Source organism: Lutzomyia longipalpis, chromosome 4 (assembly GCF_024334085.1).
Source record: "Lutzomyia longipalpis isolate SR_M1_2022 chromosome 4, ASM2433408v1".
Lineage (NCBI taxonomy): Eukaryota > Metazoa > Arthropoda > Insecta > Diptera > Psychodidae > Lutzomyia > Lutzomyia longipalpis.
In genome coordinates this window covers 21,946,960-21,967,095 of record NC_074710.1, presented here as the reverse complement: position 1 = coordinate 21,967,095, position 20,136 = coordinate 21,946,960, and the positions used below count along the sequence as shown (strand labels likewise).

Sequence of the window (20,136 nt, the reverse complement as noted above, 5' to 3'; positions counted from 1 at the left end):
ATGTGCTCCAAAATAAGAATTTTGTGTATTCTTGCATCTCTCAATGGAGTGTACATATGCCAGAAGGCGATGAATCATTTCTTCGGGAATTACCTGCATTGCAAACTACCTGATTTTCTGCATAAACAGCAGATGGGAATTTCCAAGAAATTTGTTACAGAATGTAGCTCTTTTGCCATTTTTTTGCTAATTTTTCCTTGTTCATCTCGAAAATGTTGAACATTTCAATTTAGAGCGCCGGGAATTATACGTATCATCTATTGCTCGCTAAACCATTAAATGGCGTATTAGTTAGAGCTTTTGTGCTTTTGCAATACCGCGGAAAATTTAAACGAGAAAGCTTTTAAACGGGAAAATAATTTATACAATTAAATAAAAATTTTTATTTTTTGAAATTTCCAAAAATATATTTACCTCGTTGAATATGTTTGAAAGGTAATTTTTCTTCGGAAGAACAATAGGGGACTATCGCAATGCTGTACATTGTACAACATGAGGGCATTTTCTAGAAATAAATTTATACCACTCTTTTATAACATTAATAAAGCTACGTTGTGGATTTCTTATACCTGTAAGTAGATTCTTACCCGAAATGAAGGAAATTCATGCTTATTATGGAAAATCTTCGTAACAGACAAAAGAAAAAATTACAACACCACAAAAAATTTTATTTTCCAATAAAGTGTAAACTTTAACCCCAATATGGGGTTAAAAAAATCCAAAATATGAATATTAAAAGAAATTCTAAAAAATCATTTTATCGTAAAATTTTGCAGACCTTCTGAGAATAGCAAAGAAAGTTTCCGTAAATGTACTATCAAATACCCTCTTTATATTTTATAAATATTACATAATTGACTAAAACAACCGCCTTGTAAGTAATTCGCAAGAATGATAAGACGTCTAGAAACATTTCAGTACTCAAAGTAAAATCACAGTGATAAGATGTCCACAACCAAGTATTTTAGTGAAGAAAAAATCTGGAGAGGTCCAGAAAAGCCTGCATGGCTGTTCAATGAGAAGGCCAATCTAGGAAGGATCCTTCTGAGTATCCTTAATCGTGATCCACATAAAGTGGCTCAAATCAGTGATAACAACGGAATTCGAATGACAAACGGCGAGATGGTGTCGTATGCTGAGAAAATTGCTGGAGGATTGAAGCAAAGAGGATGCAAAGTAGGAGACGTTGTTGGTTTTGTGGCAGCAAATGGACATATGTTGGCTCCTACATTGATCGCTTGTTTTCTCCTTGAAGCTCTAACGAATGTAATGGATTTGACTAAGGACGAAGGTGATGGACTTTAACTGTATGATTTTTTGAGATTTTCATTTAAATTTTAAATTAAATTAAAATAATCTACGTGGATTAGACTTTAAGCAATGCGATCTTATATTTTTTATTCTTTCCTTTATAGATGAAATCTACGCCATCTTCAGAATTACAGAACCAAAATTTATTTTCTGTGACGCTGAAAAAGTCAATCTTGTGGAGAAAGTTGCTGGAAGGATGCAGAATTCTCCTACAATAATTGTTTTTGGTAGAAATACAGTTGAGAACTACATCAGTATTGAAGATCTAATGCAGGAAGGTGATGATGAGGGGTTAAGAAGGTAAGAAGACGCAAAATTTAGTATTTTATCTCTAAAATCATTTTTGACTTTGAAATTGATACTCTTATTCTTAAATAAAAGCCCTCGCGTTGTTAAATACACCGATAGCCCCCAGAAGAAAAGCAGCTCCTGCTAAATTATCTTCTATTTGTAGGAATATTTTATTGGAGGCCTGTCGTCCAATTAAAATGGACTACAACATAATTTGCTGCTCTTCTGGAACAACAGGTCCTCAGAAGGCCGTCTGCATTTCTTACCAGTCACGACTTACAGAATACTGCCATCAGAATGTTGTCTCATCACCAACAGATTCCATATTCAGCTTTAGTCCTATGTCTTGGTTAGTTAATTGAAGATCTCACGAATTTTAGAAGAATTATTCAAAATCTTTTCTTTTTTCTAAAGGACAATAGGCTATATTGTCTTTTTTAGAAGTATCTTCCATGGACTAACACGTATAATTACAACTGAGGAATTTAGTCCAGAACTCTTCCTTCGCATTATTTGCAAATACAAAGTAACAAACATAACAATCAACCCAATTTTACTGCAGTTTATTTTTGAATCTCCCAAATTTACAACCTCAAGTTTTTCTTCACTGAAGGAAATCTGGTGTGGTGGATTTTTAGTAACAGAACATCTAATTGAGAAGCTCAAGTCCTTCTTGTCGCAAATTAATTTTGTAATTGGATATGGAAGTACAGAAACAGGAGCAATAACAGCCTACAAGTATGACCCAAAAGGAAAAATTAATGTTGGAAACTTATTACCTGGAATTGAAGGAATTGTTATTAATGAAGAAGGACAGAGATTGGGGCCTGATGAAATAGGACAAGTTTGCTTCAGAATTCCTTTTCCAATGGTATAAAAATTCTCAATTTTGCTTTATTCTAATCTTGTGCTTCTAACTCATTAACAAATTTTTCTAGGAATATTTGAAAAATCAAGAGGCAACTGCCAAATTCATCGATTCAAATGGATTTGCTCATACAGGAGATTTAGGATTCTTCGATAAAGATGGTTTCCTCTCCATAACAGGACGATGTAAAGACGTCATCAAGTACTTCTTATTTCATGTATCAGGATCTGAAATTGAGAGGGTCGTCAAGACTCATCCTAGTGTGTCTCATGTAGTTGCTGTTGGGATACCTGATCAAAAATATTCCCATCTTCCTGCTGTTTTAGTTGTCCTAAAAAACGGATCATCTGTTACAGCCGAAGAGATATCAGATCTCGTTGCGGAGAAGCTTCCAGATTCGCATAAACTTCGCGGAGGAGTTTACTTTGTTGATAAAATACCTTTAACATCAACGGGGAAAGTAAAGAAATTTGAAGCTGAGAAATATGCTGAAAATATATTTAGGCTTCATAAGATAGTGGATTAATATTTATTAGCTAGCAAGAGAAGATCCATTTTTCTGCTACGTACTTGTAATTTTTAGCATGATAATTAAGATTATAGCACAATGAACCTTACCAAGAAAATTGAATTAATAAAGAGGAAAAAAACTGAAAAGAAAGCTTTTATCTCACTTTTATAAATTATGATTTTACGAAATGAGCTAAGAATACAATTCACAAGTCGTGCAAAAAAGCTTTGTAAATATTATAACAAGATTAATAAAATGGTTTATTAGCCGTTTGTAAACTGATGCTAAGGATAACATCATAATATAAGAATAAAACCACCTTGATTTCTGTCTAGATAATAAAACGTTTCGCATTATTTCAGTACAGAAAGTGAAATTCCAGTGTGAGGATGTCTACAACTAAGTATTTTAGTGATGAGAAAATCTGGAGAGGTCCAGAGAAACCTGCGTGGCTGTTTAATGAAAAGGCCAATCTTGGAAGGATCTTTCTGAGTATCCTTAATCGTGATCCACATAAAGTGGCTCAAATCAGTGATAACAACGGAATTCGGATGACAAACGGCGAGATGGTGTCGTATGCTGAGAAAATTGCAGGAGGATTGAAGCAAAGAGGATGCAAAGTAGGAGATGTTGTTGGTTTTGTGGCAGCAAATGGACATATGTTGGCTCCTACATTAATCGCCTGCTTTCTCCTCGAAGCTCCAACAAATGCAATGGATGTGAACCAAAATGAAGGTGACGTATTGTACCTAAAAGCTTTCCGGATTTTCAATTAAATTTCAAATATGAAAAATTTGAATTTATTTGAAAAAGAAATTTAGCAATGCAGCGATATTTAAAAATTGATTCAATTTTTTTTTAAATCCTCTTTACGATAGATGAAATCTACGCAATTTTCAAAATCACAGAACCCAAATTTATTTTTTGTGACGCCGAAAAAGTCAATCTCGTGGAGAAAGTTACTGGAAGGTTGCGGGATTGTCCAACAATGATAGTTCTTGATGGAAATAATGAAAAATACATAAGCATTGTTGATCTAATGCTAGAAGGTGATGACGAGAAGTTAAAAAAGTAAGTACATGACATAGAACTGCTTTTTGTTCTCAGATTTTATAATATTTCATATGTTGAAAAATGCACTTTGTCTGAATTTGAAAATCAATTATAGCATTTTCGAATGGACCTTTTTTTTAAGGTCAGGGTCTTAAGGTCTTAGAATCAGGAAGGGGCAGAAGGGCTAAGTCTTACTGGACTGAATGCAATTTTTGGATGATTTTACCAATTTTAACATCCGAAGAAGAAGAAAATATGCACATGATCATCTTCGCGAATCGAAATTCGAAAAAAATCTTCAACGTGCACTCAAACCGCACCTGATCTAACTTTAAAACATAAAAAGTTTGATTTAAAAAATTAGTTGAGACTGACTTGAAAACCTCTTGACTTGAAAAATATCATACAAGAAAAAAGGCATTCACCTTAAAGAGTTTAACCCCATTATAAAAAAGAAAAACTTAAACTTTAAGAAACTTCAACCGGACGTATCAAAAAAATTAAACTAATAAAGATAAGATAAGGTTGCTTTATTTATGTCCCAGTCATAACTACAACAAAGAGACTAGGTATTATACATAAAGAATTCAATAAAAAACCGAATTCTAAAATCGAACTAAACAGAGATCTACAAATAAGGAAATGGACTTCTAGTTATTAAGTATGCCCTTGCTTCTATGAACTTATGACATTGACTTACAATATGTTGCCTGTAGGAATATTTTATTAGAGGCTTGTCGTCCAATACAAATGGACTACAACATAATTTGCTGCTCTTCTGGAACAACAGGACCACCAAAGGCCGTCTGTATATCTTACCAATCACTAGTTGAAGAAAACTGGTGCCAGAATGCCGTCACGTCGTCAGAGGACGTCCTTTTCAGCATCACCCCTATATTTTGGTTAGTTTGGGTAAAGATCCCACTAACTTTACAAGTCTAATTCAAAACTTTCTTTATAAAGGACCGTAGGCTACGTTATCTTTCTTAGAAATATTTTCTATGGACTTATACGCATAACTACGACTCAGGACTTCAGTCCAGAACTCTTTCTTCATATCATTACCAAATACAGAGTGACCCAGATAATTATTAATCCACTGTTGCTTAGTCAAGTCCTTGAGTCTCCAAACCTCACTCCTGTAAGTTTTTCTTCTGTGAAAAAAAATCTTTTGTGGTGGAAACATAATAACGGAGCACCTGCTTGAGATGCTAAAACCCTACATGGCAAAAATTAATTTTGGAATTGTATACGGAAGTACAGAGACAGGGGCCTTAGCTGCCTACATGTATAACCCAAAAGGAAAAATTTGTGTAGGGAATTTATTACCAGGAATTGAAGGAATTGTAATTGATGAAGAAGGACGACGACTTGGATCAGGCGAGATTGGAGAACTTTGTTTTACAGCACCTTATCGGTTCTCTGTAAGTTTTTCCGTTCAAAAAAAATGCGAAGATGTATGTATGATGAATTTTCTGATTTGTTTTTGTTTTTCAGGAGTATCTAAAAAATCCTGAAGCAACAAGGGCTTACACAACCAGCGATGGATTTATGCGTACTGGAGATTTAGGATTCTATGATGAAGATGGTCTTCTCTACGTAAATGGACGATGTAAAGATGTTATGAAGTACATCTTGGCTCATGTATCAGGATCTGAAATTGAGAGGGTCGTCAAGACACATCCTGCCGTGTCTGAAGTAGTCGCAGTTGGAATTCCCGATGAGAAATATTCTCATCTTCCTGCAGTTTTAATTATCCTTAAAGAAGGATCAGTCGTTACAACTGAAGATATTTCAGATCTCGTTGCAGAGAAGCTTCCTGATTCCCATAAACTTCGTGGAGGAGTTTACTTTGTTGATAAAATACCTTTAACATCAACTGGGAAAGTAAAGAGATTTGAAGCTGAAAAATATGCTGAACGTATGTTTAGGCGTCTTAACATCGTGGACTAATTTTTTTTAGTTAGCCAGAGACGTATTACTTTGCTACGTTACGTACATACTTTTTACATTATGTATTCTCTACCATTGAAAAGCTTTTTATTAGGATATTAATTAGTGTTAACCACGAAGTGGAACACAAAAGTAATTAAGATAATTATACATAATGTACAATGAATTATTTCATAAAGATAAAATAAAGAAAGAGAAATGAGTTTCAAGCTTAATATACCTAACATAGTATATTGTAAAATACCTGACAATGAGATACCAATTGTCATAGCCAGGTACTACGATTCAGACTTATGGGGTGGGTCCGTCCGTACGACCCCATGGCCCACGAGCAACTGAGCCAACCGTACTAGGGTGGTTGGGAGAGAGAGTCACCTTAAGACTCCCGCCAACCCCACACACATAAGCCAATCTGTCCTATACCATGACAGTTAGTACCAGCGGTACTACATTCGGCCATTCCTGACTTTTGTGACGTCCTCGGCACAAGCTAGGAAAAGCAAGACAGATTGACCGAATTTTCCCGTGATCTTCGACCAGTATACTTCGCAATGAATGCGATAACAACTGCGGTCCTGTGTATAGAGTACAAGTCTGTATTAGACAACAACTATATTCACAACTGAAGATCATATCAAATTGTTCCTAATGGAACCGTACCTGGTAGCCCAAGTACACAAGGGTTCTGTTTGATTTAGTACGTCAGTGCCCTGACACAAAATCATCACACCCATGAACCTACAGAAGGTTCTCTCAACACAGCTTTCGCCATGTTACTTGTTTCTCATGGAACATATGTCTAGACTTAGCTTACCCAGTTCCAGGAACCGTAAGCTCGTTCCATAGAGACTAGTGTCTCCGAGAAACCATTCGCCGTATGATTAACTATCAAGAACCTTGGACCTTAACCTTGGATTGATGTTAATCAATACGACATTTCAGGTTTTCAACATAACAGGCCCACCATGCAAGCATGATGCCTCTCCGCGAAAACCTCGTCATGCTTTATCTACACCAGTATCATTTACTCACAGACTCATGATTTGTCTCTCTATACCATCCGATCAACGAAGACTCATGAATGTTGTCTTTAGTATTAACTGGTTGCATAGATACATGACCTGAATGTCTTGTCTAGCTTACAATGCGTCCATTGATCGCCCAGACCTACATTCCTATTCATCCATTCTACCATATCTACTGAGACATCAGATTGGTTCTATGGATGCGTGAAGAGCCAGTTTATCACAGTATTTCTACTGATCACATAAACATAGTGAATTGCTCTTCCATGTGCACAAGCACCTTTCTCTTCTCCTGATACCTCTATGCGAAACCATAACCTCAGAGAACTTTCTTTCGCCCAGGTATCCAATGCTTCAGTAAACCTGATCAGAAGAGAAACACTACCTTGACACACTATTTCTTATCCATGTCAACTATACTGCGAACTATACTTTTACGCTTCAGTAAAACAATTATTTATGTACCTATACAAGTACCTTTCTCTTAGCATGATACCATACCATTAATAAGAGCGATAATTTCAAGGAACTTCCTTCCGCTCAGGTATCATCAAATGCCTTGATTCAATAAAGATCCCACAGAAGAGAGTCTACCTAGGCACAACGCCACTTATCCGTTCCACTACCTTTAAGCACGCACTTTATGCTTCAGTGAAACCACTCTCTTCCCTACAATTTACTAAAGAGTATTTCTTGGACATCGACAACCTTGATTCCTTCCTCCTTGATCCCTATTCGAACCACTATAAGATTCCTTCCATCTCGGCTTTTGACTAAAATCCCTCAATAATCATAATCCAAGACACGAATCCTTAATAACGAACCATCAAGATCAAGGAATCCTCATTCATCGACACCATCTTTGAAACATCTTTCTACGACGCAGCCTTAGACTGTCCTAAATTCCCTTCCATGAATCTATCCTATTGACAGAGACACATCTGCGTCTGTAGCCACTCTTTCTTCTTCCTTTTTTTTTTTTTTTTTTTCGCAAAACGGAATTGCAAAAACCTGAACGGAAATACTTTCCAACCATTGCAACCACTTTTCCTTCAGCTCTAAGTTGCATAAGAACTGTGCTTCAACTATTTCTAACCCATTTGTATCTTCTAGAAATTTTCAGTTAATAGTCTCTAATTTCCAGATATTTCTATCTATTAATTATCTTTATTAACTTAAATTCATTTATCAATTACTTTAAATTTTCATTAAATTTTCATCTGCATAGGAATTTCCTTCATTCCCATCTTTATGAAAATTTCATTGTTTTTCATTTCATGAAACCTTTAATTTTATTTTTATATTAAATCGGTTCCATCTAAAATATGATTTCCCGCATAATCTACAGCTCAAACATTATAATATCACAATATAATACACGGAATAAAAAAAAAACCATAATTTTACATTTCATTTTATTCCGTTGACAGCTGTAAAGCAATATTGCAATTAAAATTCCCTTAAAATAACATGTTTACACATAAACATAAAATACAACATTAAGGGAATATCTTAGGTTTGAAAAGCGCTTTTCAGGGTTAACCATAAAAATATATTTCATCAATGTCGGATAACCAATTTGGAGAATACCACTCTCCAATCTAAAAGAAAATACTTGCGATTTTCCTTCTTATACTCCGCATGCATTACTGCATACGCTCCTTTTCGCCGCCTCGTCAGCGTGTCAGCCGCCACACGGCGTTGGTGTGTGTGTGTGTGTGTGTGCACTCTCGATGCGATGAAGCACTGCGCCGCTCTCGTTGTTCGCACACACACATTTTTCCTGCGCGCGCCGCTCCAGCACATGCACACTACTTGTCACACTTTTTTGTCCCTTTTTCGCCATCGAATGACGCATTTTCCTACACTCGCGACATTTTTTCCTTTGCGAAAACGTTTTTCGCATCAAAGAAAACCACGACGGCACTTCCCCTGCCCCGCAAAAGCCCCACAAGAGACTTTTTTCCGCACTCTTTTCGCGCCGGGCAACACAAAAACTGCCGAAAATGTCACTTTTTCATCGCGATTTTCACGGCTTTTCAGACGCGTATTCCCCGAATTTCACTCATTTACACGACGGGGAACCATTATTTAGCACTCACGGGTGCTACAACGCGATTTTCTACGCCGCGAAAGTCCCAAAACGGTGGACTTTTTCCGCGAATTCCACACGGTGACGTCGAAGTGACGCCATGAAATTTTTCACTCGCGATTTTTGCACGAATTTTACGTACACGCACTTTACCACTTCCGCGAACGAGTTTTGGGCTTATCCCACTTCTGAATTGTAAAATACCTGACAATGAGATACCAATTGTCATAGCCAGGTACTACGATTCAGACTTATGGGGTGGGTCCGTCCGTACGACCCCATGGCCCACGAGCAACTGAGCCAACCGTACTAGGGTGGTTGGGAGAGAGAGTCACCTTAAGACTCCCGCCAACCCCACACACATAAGCCAATCTGTCCTATACCATGACAGTTAGTACCAGCGGTACTACAATATTCCAGGCAATATGATTCTTTAAAAACAAATAAAAATCTGAGCTCGTCTTTTAAAAAAATTTTGATGTTTTGTACATATTAAAATAATAAAATTAAAAAAAAAGTTTATTGGCCTTTTTCTAAACCTGAGCTTAAACTTATACATAGTACAGAAAAAATCTACACGGAGAAAAATAACTACTAATACTAGCTGGAAACTCTTGCTATGCCAACAGTTTGGCGTCAGAATTGTTACATTGTTGGCAGAGCTGAAGTTTGCTTCTAACTCAACTACAAACTGGCTATGTCACCAATGAGTCAGAAGGAAATGGCGTATATGCACACACATTTTGTCTCATTCGTTTAGATTTTTGTATGCTATAATTGGAGAAAAAGAGACATCTATATCTTTAAAATTATATATCTCATCTTTTCACAAGTCGGCAAAGCCGTCGACTGAAGTAGCATGTCACGCATCTGCACAAGATTTATAAAGCAAATACGAGACAAGGTTGCGCAGTCGACGAAAAGCCACAGTGACAAATGTGTGAGAAGAGCAGAAAATCTCATTTGATTCTACAGGAATTTCTAGTTGGCACAGCTGAAGTGTCCGGCTAGTGCAAATGGACAGTGGCGGGTACAATAACATTATAACTTGCTATTGTAACAAGTACTGAATTTTTGCGCCGCCTCAACTTTTTTCTTTCCGTGTACTTTAATGCTGCCTAAATGTTAAAACGCTTCGCATTTATTTCAGTAATCAGAGCAAAGTCAAAACGAGAGGATGACCGCAACCAAGTATTTTAGTGAAGAAAAAATCTGGAGAGGTCCAGAGAAAACTGTCTGGTTGTTCAATGAGAAAGCCAATCTTGGAAGGATTCTTCTGAGTATCCTTAACCGTGATCCGCAAAGAGTGGCTCAAATTAGTGATAACAACGGAATTCGAATGACAAACGGCGAGATGGTGTCGTATGCTGAGAAAATTGCTGGAGGATTGAAGCAAAGAGGTTGCAAAGTTGGAGACATTGTTGGTTTTGTGGCAGCAAATGGACACATGTTGGCTCCTACATTGATTGCCTGCTTCCTCCTTGAAGCTCCAACAAATGCGATGGATGTGAATCAGAACGAAGGTGACGAATTTTAACTGAATTAGATTTTCAGATTTTAAATTAAATTCAAAAACCTAAAGAAAGATAATTCAATACAGAAGAGAATTTCAGTAATGAAACGACATTTTAATATTGATTTAAATTACTTTTTTTATTCTTTTCCACGTAGATGAAATCTACGCAATTTTCAACCTCACAGAACCCAAATTTATTTTTTGTGACGCTGAAAAAATCAATCTGGTGGAAAAGGTTGCAGGAAGGTTAAAGGAATCTCCAACAATAATTGTTTATGGTGAAAATAAAATTGAGAACTACATCAGTATTGAAGATCTTATGCAGGAAGGTGATGATGAAGAGTTGACAAGGTTAGAAAATGAAAAACTTAAAATTTTATAACTAAAACCATTTTTAACTATTAGATTGATATACTAACATCACTAACATTCTTAAAAAAAAAGCCTTCGCGTTTTTTTTTTTGAAATTCTAATAGCCTCTTAACCATTTCTTATCAAGGTAAGCTTTTATTATGTACATTTATTTTAACTGTAATAAAACTGAAGAGAAAAAAAGCACGTTAAACTTAATTGAGCAATTAAAATGAACTAGAAATATAAAAAGCATAATTTTCTTGTTTAGGAATATTTTATTGGAGGCTTGTCGTCCAATACAAACGGACTACAACATAATTTGCTGCTCTTCTGGGACAACAGGCCCTCAAAAGGCTGTCTGCATTTCCTACCAATTAATAATTGATGAATATTGGCATGAGAATGTGGCCTCATCATCAGAAGGTTCCTTTTTCAGCTTCTCTTCTATATATTGGTTAGTAAAGAATTTTACTAACTTGAAATATCGTATTAAAGTTTTTTCTCTTTGTAAAAGGTCTGCAGGGTACCTTGTTCTTTTAAGGGGTATTTTTTATGGACTTACGCGTATAATTACAACTCGGGACTTCAATCCAGAACTCTGTCTTCACATCATTACCAAATACAGAATAACTCATGCGTTTATTGGCACACTCTTACTAAATCAAGTTCTTGACTCTCCAAAACTGTCTCCTGATAGTTTTTCTTCACTCAAAGAAATTTTCTCTGGTGGCAGTTTAATAACGGAGCACCTAGTTGAGAAGCTAAGACCGTTTTTGATGTCAGAAACTAAATTTATGATTATATATGGAAGTACAGAAAAAGGTGGAATAACCACCTACAACTATAACTTAAAAGGAAAGATAAGTGTTGGAAACCTTTTACCAGGAATTGAAGGGATTGTTATTGATGAAGAAGGAAAAAGACTTGGTCCAGGAGAGGTTGGAGAACTTTGCTTTACAGCGCCTTATCGTTTTACTGTAAGCTCAGTTCTCTGAAGGATAAACCAAGGATTTAACTCCTCTATTTTACTTCTAGGGCTATCTGAAAAATCCAGAAGCAACCAATGCTTACACAACCAACGATGGATTTATGCGTAGTGGAGACTTAGGATTCTTTGATGAAGATGGTCTTCTCTATGTAACAGGACGATGTAAGGATGTCATGAAGTACTTTTCCTCTCATGTATCGGGAACTGAAATTGAGAGAGTCGTCAAGACGCATCCTAGCGTATCTGATGTAGTCGCAGTTGGGATTCCCGATGAGAAATATTCCCATCTTCCTGCAGTTTTAATTATCCTAAAAGAAGGATCAGCCGTTGCAGCCGAAGAGATTTCAGACCTCGTTGCAGAGAAGCTTCCTGATTCCCATAAACTTCGTGGAGGAGTTTACTTTGTTGATGAATTTCCTGTAACATCATCTGGGAAAGTGAAAAAAATTGAAGCAGAGAAATATGCTGAAAACATGTTTAGGCGTCTCAACCATATTTAGAGAACATATCCTGCTACGCATATTTTTCTCTATGAATAAAAGCCTTTCACTTCAATGATTACGATTATAGCACCATTAGGTTTGTAGAAGCATCAAAACAATTTTCAAGATGATAAATAAAAAAGATAAAAAGATTATTCAATGATAGCTCAGCGCGTGCGTCTTATCGAAAAAATCTTAATGTATTGTAAATAATGCAATAATAGAATAAAATCGCCTTGAGTGCTGCTTAGATGATAAGACGGTTTAAATCGTTTAAATCATTTCAGTATTCAGGGCAAACTCAAAGTAAGAAGATGTCCATAACTAAGTATTTCAGTGAAGAAAAAATCTGGAGAGGTCCAGAAAAGCCTGCGTGGCTGTTCAATGAGAAGGCCAATCTTGGAAGAATCCTACTGAGTATCCTTAACCGTGATCCGCAAAAAGTGGCTCAAATCAGTGATAACAACGGAATTCGGATGACAAACGGCGAGATGGTGTCGTATGCTGAGAAAATTGCAGGAGGATTGAAGCAAAGAGGATGCAAAGTAGGAGATGTTGTTGGTTTTGTGGCAGCAAATGGACACATGTTGGCTCCTACATTGATTGCTTGCTTTCTCCTTGAAGCTTCAACAAATGCAATGGATGTGAATCAGAATGAAGGTGACGAATTTTAACTAAATGAGCTTTTAAGTTTTTAAATTAAAAATTTGAAAAATGTGAATTTATTTGGAAAAGAAATTTAATAATTTAACGACATTTTAATAACGTCTTAAATTAATTTTTTATATTGCTACGTAGATGAGATCTACAACATATTTAAAATCACCGAACCCAAATTTATTTTTTGTGATGCCCAAAAAATCAATCTTATGGAGAAGGTTGCTGGAAGATTGCAGGATTCTCCAACAATAATTATTTATGGTGAAAATAAAGTTAAGGCCTACATCAGCATTGAAGATCTAATACGAGAAGGTGATGATGAGGTGTTAAGAAGGTGAGAAAAAGAAAAACTCAGTATTTTATTTCTAAAATCAGTTTTGATTATAAGATTGATACCCTAATCCTTAAAAAAAAGCCCTCGCTTTTCCTTGAATTTCGAAAGCCCCCTACAACCCATAATACATAATTTTTGTTTAAAGGAATATTTTATTGGAGGCCTGTCGTCCATTACAAATGGACTATAACATCATTTGCTGCTCTTCTGGAACAACAGGTCCTCAGAAGGCTGTCTGCATTTCCTACCAATCAATAGTTGATGAATACTGGTATCAGAATGTCGTCAGATCGTCAGAAGGTTCCTTCTTCACCTTCTCTTCTGTATTTTGGTTAGCATAATGAAGGATCTCACAGACTTGAGAGTCTAATCTAAAACTCTTTATTTCTATAAAGGACTGTAGGCTACCTTGTCCTTCTAAGAAGTATTTTCTACGGACTTACACGCATAATTACAACTCAGGACTTCAATCCTGAACTTTTCCTTAACATCATTACCAAATACAGAGTAACCAATACACTGATTAATCCATTGTTGCTTTGTCAAGTTCTTGAGTCTCCAAAACTGTCTCCTGATACTTTTTCTTCTCTCAAGAAAATCTTTTGTTGTGGAAATATAATAACAGAGGACTTGGTTGAGAAGCTAAAACCCTTCTTAATGTCAAAAACTAAATTTATGATTATATATGGAAGTACCGAAGCAGGAGCAATAACTACTTACAACTATAACTTAAAAGGAACTATAAGTGTTGGGAACCTATTACCAGGAATTGAAGGAATTGTTATTGATGAAGAAGGAAGAAGACTTGGTCCAGGCATGGTTGGAGAACTTTGCTTTACAACACCTTATCGGTTCTCTGTAAGTTTTGCTTTATATAAAAGCCTTCATCCTTGAGGTATCTTACTTTTCTGGCCTATTTTCAGGGATATCTGAAAAATCCAGAAGCAACCAATGCTTACACAACCAACGATGGATTTATGCGTAGTGGAGACTTAGGATTCTATGATGAAGATGGTCTTCTCTATGTAAATGGACGATGTAAGGATGTCATGAAGTACATCTTGGCTCATGTATCCGGATCTGAAATTGAGAGGGTCGTCAAGAAGCATCCTAGCGTATCTGATGTAGTTGCTGTTGGGATTCCTGATGAGAAATATTCCCATCTTCCTGCTGTTTTAGTTGTCCTGAAAAACAGATCATCTGTTACAGCCGAAGAGATTTCAGATCTCGTTGCTGAGAAGCTTCCTGATTCACATAAACTTCGTGGAGGAGTTTATTTTGTTGACAAAATTCCTGTAACATCAACAGGAAAGGTGAAGAAAGTTGAAGCTGAGAAATATGCTGAACGAATGTTTAGGTCTCTCAATTTGAAGGATTAAGACCTAACAAGGGGAAATATATCACTCTGTTGCACACGTTACTCGTTTCTAGTATTTAGTAGCCTCTTACGCATTATCCAGACACAAATAATTTAAGATTTTTTTTTGGATTATAAACCAAATCTAATTTCAATTGTATAAGACCAATTATGTACGTACAAAGTCAATAAACCTTACTTATCTTATTTCTTGACTATACTGATATTTCTTAAATAGAAAAGATTGTTTTTTTCTATGTATTGTATTTTTCTTTTTTTTTGCGAATACTTATAAGAGTAAATGTCTTATCGGAAAAATTATAATGTTTTGTAAATATTATGGGGAAAAAAGTCGTCTTGAACCTTGCTGAGACTCAGAGAGAAATCATTCCGTCATACACACTTTTTGTTCCGCTATACACACCCGGAGAAGTGTGAAAACACACCTGAGAAGCCTGAGAAGTGTGAAAGAGAGTCAGTGACGTCACCGAAAATTTCAGCTCTGAAATTTTTGTGGAACAATCGATAGATGTCGCTACTGATATATTTGTAAGACACAATAAAATTGATCTTTGTTGATTATTGGCAAATATTTCGCGTATTTTTTTCCACGGCAATATAGGCTCAAATAGAACCAGAGCTAGAACCATTTAATAAATCATAAATTATCTAGAAAAAAAAATATTTGGTAAATATTTCAATAAAGATGAAACTTGAGTTTCATGGTCATTTCAAAAAGTATGTCGCAACCCTTCAAAAATTAGTTTCTGTCAAAGGAATTTGCGACGACATGTCGTAAGACAATTCAAAAATTTTCCTTTTTTTCAAGATTGAATATTTCTTTAAACGATTTAATCACTTTTAACTTTTTTATGTTATTTTTTATTTAATAAAACTCATAAAATAATTTAAAAAATAAGAAAATATTTTTTAAAAAATGTAAAAAAAAAATCGGTGGTAGATAACACATTTTTAGGTTTTTGGGATCTTTTCTTTTAGAAAACAATCAGGATGGCGTCCTCTCATCACATACTTTCGGCCGCCATATTGAATACCAAACCCTTATTGACTTTTTTATATTTCCGAATCTACAAAAAAAATTTGAAATATTTGTAAGTCTTTAACCTAACTTTAAAAAAAAATTAAAGTCAATCGGACTACCTCTAAAAACCAAAATAGTTTTTTACAAGTTAATTTAAAAAAAATAAAAAAAATAATAAGTTTTTTAAGTTTTTTTTTCTTAAATAAAAATAAAAAAAAATTAGAAAAAAAAACAATATAAAAACTTATTCTTTTTAAATTAAAATAATCATAAAGCGGATTTAATATTATTATTTTTTATAAAAGAAATATGATTCGAGCATCAACCACACTGTATTTTTTGTTTTTTTATTATTTTTTAAAAATATGTTTATTCTTTATTTTAATTTAAAATATTTAAATTTTTAAATAATAAAAAAGTTGTAAAAAATTATTAAATAAATTGGTTTTTTATTTAAAAAAAAAATGAAAATGTACTGGTAAGCTGACCAAGCCTACGAGAGCTGTGTTTCTTTCAGTGTACCAATTTTGTGAGAGCAAACTAGAACGCGAATTAGTTTAAATAGGCGCAAAGTCGGGAAAAGTTGATAAGTCATTGAATGAATTGAATTGAATTGAATTTTATTCAGACATTATCCATAATACATAAAGTAATTCACTGGACTATATACAATATCTTTTACAAAACAAAAAATCATACCGGTCATACCCTATGAAATCTTTAGAAGACCATATCTCGAGAACGGATCCATAGATTTTCATAATTTTTTTTTGTTCGAAAGGTCTTGAAGTCAGCTATAACATATCGAAAAATGAAAAAAAAAATTATGTCGCCATTTTCGAAAAATTCGAGTTCGAAATTTTCGAAAACTTTGTTTTTGATTTTAGCGCCTCTTGCGGTCATTTCTCGAAGTTTCAATGTTTTAGACATTTGTTGGGTTTCACGAAACCTTTCATTTGCGCTTAAGTTGATCGAAATCGGACTTGTAGAACCTGAGATATGACATGTCAAAGTTGGAACTCAATATTTTCAAAATGGCGACAAATTTTTTTTTATAAATAGATGTTATAGTAGACTATAATATATCAAAAAAATGAAGCAAATCGATAATGGCGTTTTCGAGATATTCATCGAAAACTCATCGAAAATTTTTTTTGACTTTTGGCCCCCTAGCGGTCACTTTTGAAACTTCGTATGTTCTAGCAGGGAAAACACAAGTTGTGTTTTCCCTGGTTCTAGGGAGTTGTAGGGTTTGTTGAGAGCTTTCATTTGAGCCCGGGTTGATCAAAATCGGTCAAGCCGTTTTCGAGTTATAGACGATTTTCGATGAAAAATTGTGGCAGCCATATTGACTAAACGGCTTGTCCAATTTTCGAAAATGATGTATCGTTGGAAAGGTCTTGATGGCCCCTACAACATATTAAAATTTCAGATTTTTAGCTACTACAGGAGCTGAGATATAACGAAAACAAAATTTTGAGGTTATCCAAATGGCCGACGGGGTGGGGGGTGGGGGGATGGATTTGATATCATAATCAGATATCAGGTTAATATTTAAACTTTGCCGTTTACCGCAAATAATAATAATAATAATTTATTCATCAATTAAAAACTACTGTACGGTTTATTCAAAAAAGTTTTCATTGGTATACAAATTTCTCATTCTAAATAGATATTTTAGTGCCTAGCTAAAATAATTTCATAAAATTAATTAATTAAAAATTCAGAACTTTTTTTTGTAGATTCGGAAATATAAAAAAAAGTCAATAAGGGTTTGGTATTCAATATGGCGGCCGAAAGTATGTGATGAGAGGACGCCATCCTGATTGTTTTCTAAAAGAAAAGATCCCAAAAACCTAAAAATGTGTTATCTACCACCGATTTTTTTTTACATTTTTTAAAAAATATTTTCTTATTTTTTAAATTATTTTATGAGTTTTATTAAATAAAAAATAACATAAAAAAGTTAAAAGTGATTACGTTTAAAGAAATATTCAATCTTGAAAAAAAGGAAAATTTTTGAATTGTCTTACGACATGTCGTCGCGAATTCCTTTGACAGACACTAATTTTTGAAGGGTTGCGACATACTTTTTGAGATGACCATGAAACTCAAGTTTCATCTTTGTTGAAATATTTGCTGAAATTTTCGGTGACGTCACTGACCCTCATTCACACTTCTCCAGGTGTGTTTTCACACTTCTCCGGGTGTGTAATAGCTCTGTCACACTTCTTTTCTCTCTGAGTATTCTTAACCGTGATCCGCAAAGAGTAGCTCAAATCAGTGATAACAACGGAATTCGGATGAAAAACGGCGAGATGGTGTCGTATGCTGAGAAAATTGCTGGAGGATTGAAGCAAAGAGGCTGCAAAATAGGAGACGTTGTTGGTTTTGTGGCAGCAAATGGACACATGTTGGCTCCTACATTGATTGCTTGCTTCCTCCTCGAAGCTCCAACAAATGCGATGGATGTGAATCAGAATGAAGGTGATTGATCTTCGCAGATCTTCTACATTAATTTTATAATTTTATTTATTGAACTTTCTTTTTCGTAGACGAAATATGCGCAATCTTCAGAATTACAGAACCCAAATTTATTTTTTGTGATGCCCAAAAAATTAATCTTGTGGAGAAGGTTGCTCGAAGGATGCAGAATTCTCCCACAATAATTGTTTTTGGTGAAAATAAAATTGAGAACTACATCAGTGTTGAAGATCTAATGCAGGAAGGTGATGATGAGGAGTTAAGAAGGTAAAAAGACGCAAAATTCAGTATTTTATCTCCAAATTCGTTTTGACTATGAGATAGATAATCCTATTCTTTAAAAATAAGCCCTCGCGTTGTTGAACACACCGATAGCCCCCAGAAGAAAAGCAGCTCCTGCTAAATTATCTTCACTTTGTAGGAATATTTTACTAGAGGCTTGTCGTCCAATACAAATGGACTATAACATCATTTGCTGCTCTTCTGGAACAACAGGCCCACAGAAGGCCGTCTGCATTTCCTACCATGCACTAGTGGAAGAATACTGGCATCAGAATGTTGTCTCATCGTCAACAGACTCCTTATTCAGCTTCTGCCCTATGTTTTGGTTAGTTAATTAATGACCTAAATAGTTTTGAGAAGATTAATTAATTAATAATGCAAAGCCTTTTCTCTTTTTCTGAAGGACAATAGGCTACCTTGTACTCATAAGAAGTATCTTTCATGGAATTACTCGCATAACGACGACTGAGAATTTTAACCCAGAACTCTTCCTTCACATCATTACCAAATACAAAGTAACTAATATAATCATCAGCCCAATTTTACTGGATTATGTGTTCGCATCTCCAAAGTTTTCACTCTCAAGTTTTTCCACATTGAAGGAAATCTGGTGTGGTGGGAATATGGTAACAGAACGCCTGGTTGAGAAACTAAAGCCCTTCATGCTGCAAATTCAATTAGTGATTGCATATGGATGTACAGAAACAGGTGGATTAACTGCCTACAAATATAACCCAAAAGGAACAATAAGTGTTGGAAATCTATTTCCTGGAATTGAAGGAATTGTCGTTGATGAAGAAGGAAGAAGACTTGGTCCAGGAGAGGTTGGAGAACTTTGCTTTACGGCGCCTTATCGTTTTACTGTAAGTTCAGTCCTCTGAAGGATAAATCAAGGATCTAACTTTTCTGTCTTAATTCTAGGGCTATCTAAAGAATCCAGAAGCAACCAATGCTTATATAGCCAACGATGGATTCATGCATACCGGAGACTTAGGATTCTATGATGAAGAAGGTTTTCTTTACATTAAAGGAAGATGTAAAGACGTCATCAAGTACATCGTGTCTCATGTATCAGGATCAGAAATTGAAAGGGTTATTAAGACACATCCTTGCGTGTCTGAAGTAGTCGCTGTTGGGATTCCTGATCAAAAATGTTGTCAACTTCCTGCTGTTTTAATTGTTCTAAAAGAAGGATCAGCCGTTGCAGCCGAAGAGATTTCAGACCTCGTTGCGAAGAAGCTTCCTGATTCCCATAAACTTCGTGGAGGAGTTTATTTTGTTGATAAAATTCCTGTAACATCAACGGGGAAAGTGAAGAAAATTGAAGCAGAGAAGTATGCTGAAAAAATGTTTAAGAGTCTTAACAAGACTGATTAGATTATGAAGATGATTTATTGCTCCACTAAGAATATCTGTTGCGTATTGTTATCTATCTTTAATCAAATATAAATACACACATATATAAATCCTTCACACATTTTCTTAATCGTTTAAATGGAATCTGCTTATATCTGCTTGTTCAAATGAAAGTAC

At 35.1% G+C, this 20,136-nt stretch overlaps 6 protein-coding genes across 8 annotated transcripts; all 6 read left to right on the top strand.

The window, feature by feature from the left end:
* Positions 1-916: 916 nt before the first annotated feature.
* LOC129794902 (probable 4-coumarate--CoA ligase 3) lies at positions 917-3,325 on the top strand. Its single transcript, XM_055835818.1, has 5 exons — positions 917-1,291; positions 1,416-1,611; positions 1,766-1,951; positions 2,017-2,473; positions 2,541-3,325. The coding sequence occupies exons 1-5, from the start codon at positions 946-948 to the stop codon at positions 2,994-2,996; spliced, it is 1,641 nt and encodes a 546-aa protein (XP_055691793.1). The 5' UTR covers positions 917-945; the 3' UTR covers positions 2,997-3,325.
* Positions 3,326-3,344: 19 nt separating this feature from the next.
* On the top strand, positions 3,345-6,206 carry LOC129794926 (probable 4-coumarate--CoA ligase 1). The gene is made up of 5 exons (XM_055835866.1): positions 3,345-3,716; positions 3,860-4,052; positions 4,751-4,936; positions 4,998-5,458; positions 5,532-6,206. The coding sequence occupies exons 1-4, from the start codon at positions 3,371-3,373 to the stop codon at positions 5,239-5,241; spliced, it is 969 nt and encodes a 322-aa protein (XP_055691841.1). The 5' UTR covers positions 3,345-3,370; the 3' UTR covers positions 5,242-5,458; positions 5,532-6,206.
* Positions 5,258-5,987, top strand: LOC129795244 (luciferin 4-monooxygenase-like). The gene is made up of 2 exons (XM_055836330.1): positions 5,258-5,458; positions 5,532-5,987. Exons 1-2 carry the CDS (start codon positions 5,258-5,260, stop codon positions 5,985-5,987), a joined length of 657 nt encoding a protein of 218 aa, XP_055692305.1.
* Positions 6,207-10,278: 4,072 nt separating the features above from the next.
* Positions 10,279-12,564, top strand: LOC129794932 (uncharacterized). Of its 2 annotated transcripts, XM_055835873.1 has the most exons (3): positions 10,279-10,627; positions 10,776-10,971; positions 12,010-12,047. In XM_055835873.1, exons 1-3 carry the CDS (start codon positions 10,282-10,284, stop codon positions 12,017-12,019), a joined length of 552 nt encoding a protein of 183 aa, XP_055691848.1. In that variant the 5' UTR covers positions 10,279-10,281; the 3' UTR covers positions 12,020-12,047. The 2 variants fall into 2 exon arrangements, 1 of the variants encoding a protein (XP_055691848.1); XR_008751088.1 differs by lacking the exons at positions 10,279-10,627; positions 10,776-10,971 and adding an exon at positions 11,819-11,951 and having other exon boundaries at positions 12,010-12,564.
* Positions 12,565-12,688: 124 nt separating this feature from the next.
* Positions 12,689-15,002, top strand: LOC129794900 (probable 4-coumarate--CoA ligase 3). Its single transcript, XM_055835817.1, has 5 exons — positions 12,689-13,104; positions 13,243-13,438; positions 13,584-13,769; positions 13,834-14,296; positions 14,362-15,002. The coding sequence occupies exons 1-5, from the start codon at positions 12,696-12,698 to the stop codon at positions 14,815-14,817; spliced, it is 1,710 nt and encodes a 569-aa protein (XP_055691792.1). The 5' UTR covers positions 12,689-12,695; the 3' UTR covers positions 14,818-15,002.
* A 2,924-nt stretch (positions 15,003-17,926) lies between these two features.
* On the top strand, positions 17,927-20,069 carry LOC129794908 (uncharacterized). 2 transcript variants are annotated; one of them, XM_055835826.1, is made up of 6 exons: positions 17,927-18,324; positions 18,393-18,588; positions 18,743-18,928; positions 19,007-19,118; positions 19,206-19,466; positions 19,525-20,069. In XM_055835826.1, exons 1-6 carry the CDS (start codon positions 18,141-18,143, stop codon positions 19,978-19,980), a joined length of 1,395 nt encoding a protein of 464 aa, XP_055691801.1. In that variant the 5' UTR covers positions 17,927-18,140; the 3' UTR covers positions 19,981-20,069. The 2 variants fall into 2 exon arrangements, with proteins under 2 accessions (XP_055691801.1, XP_055691800.1); XM_055835825.1 differs by having other exon boundaries at positions 19,007-19,466.
* Positions 20,070-20,136: the final 67 nt, after the last annotated feature.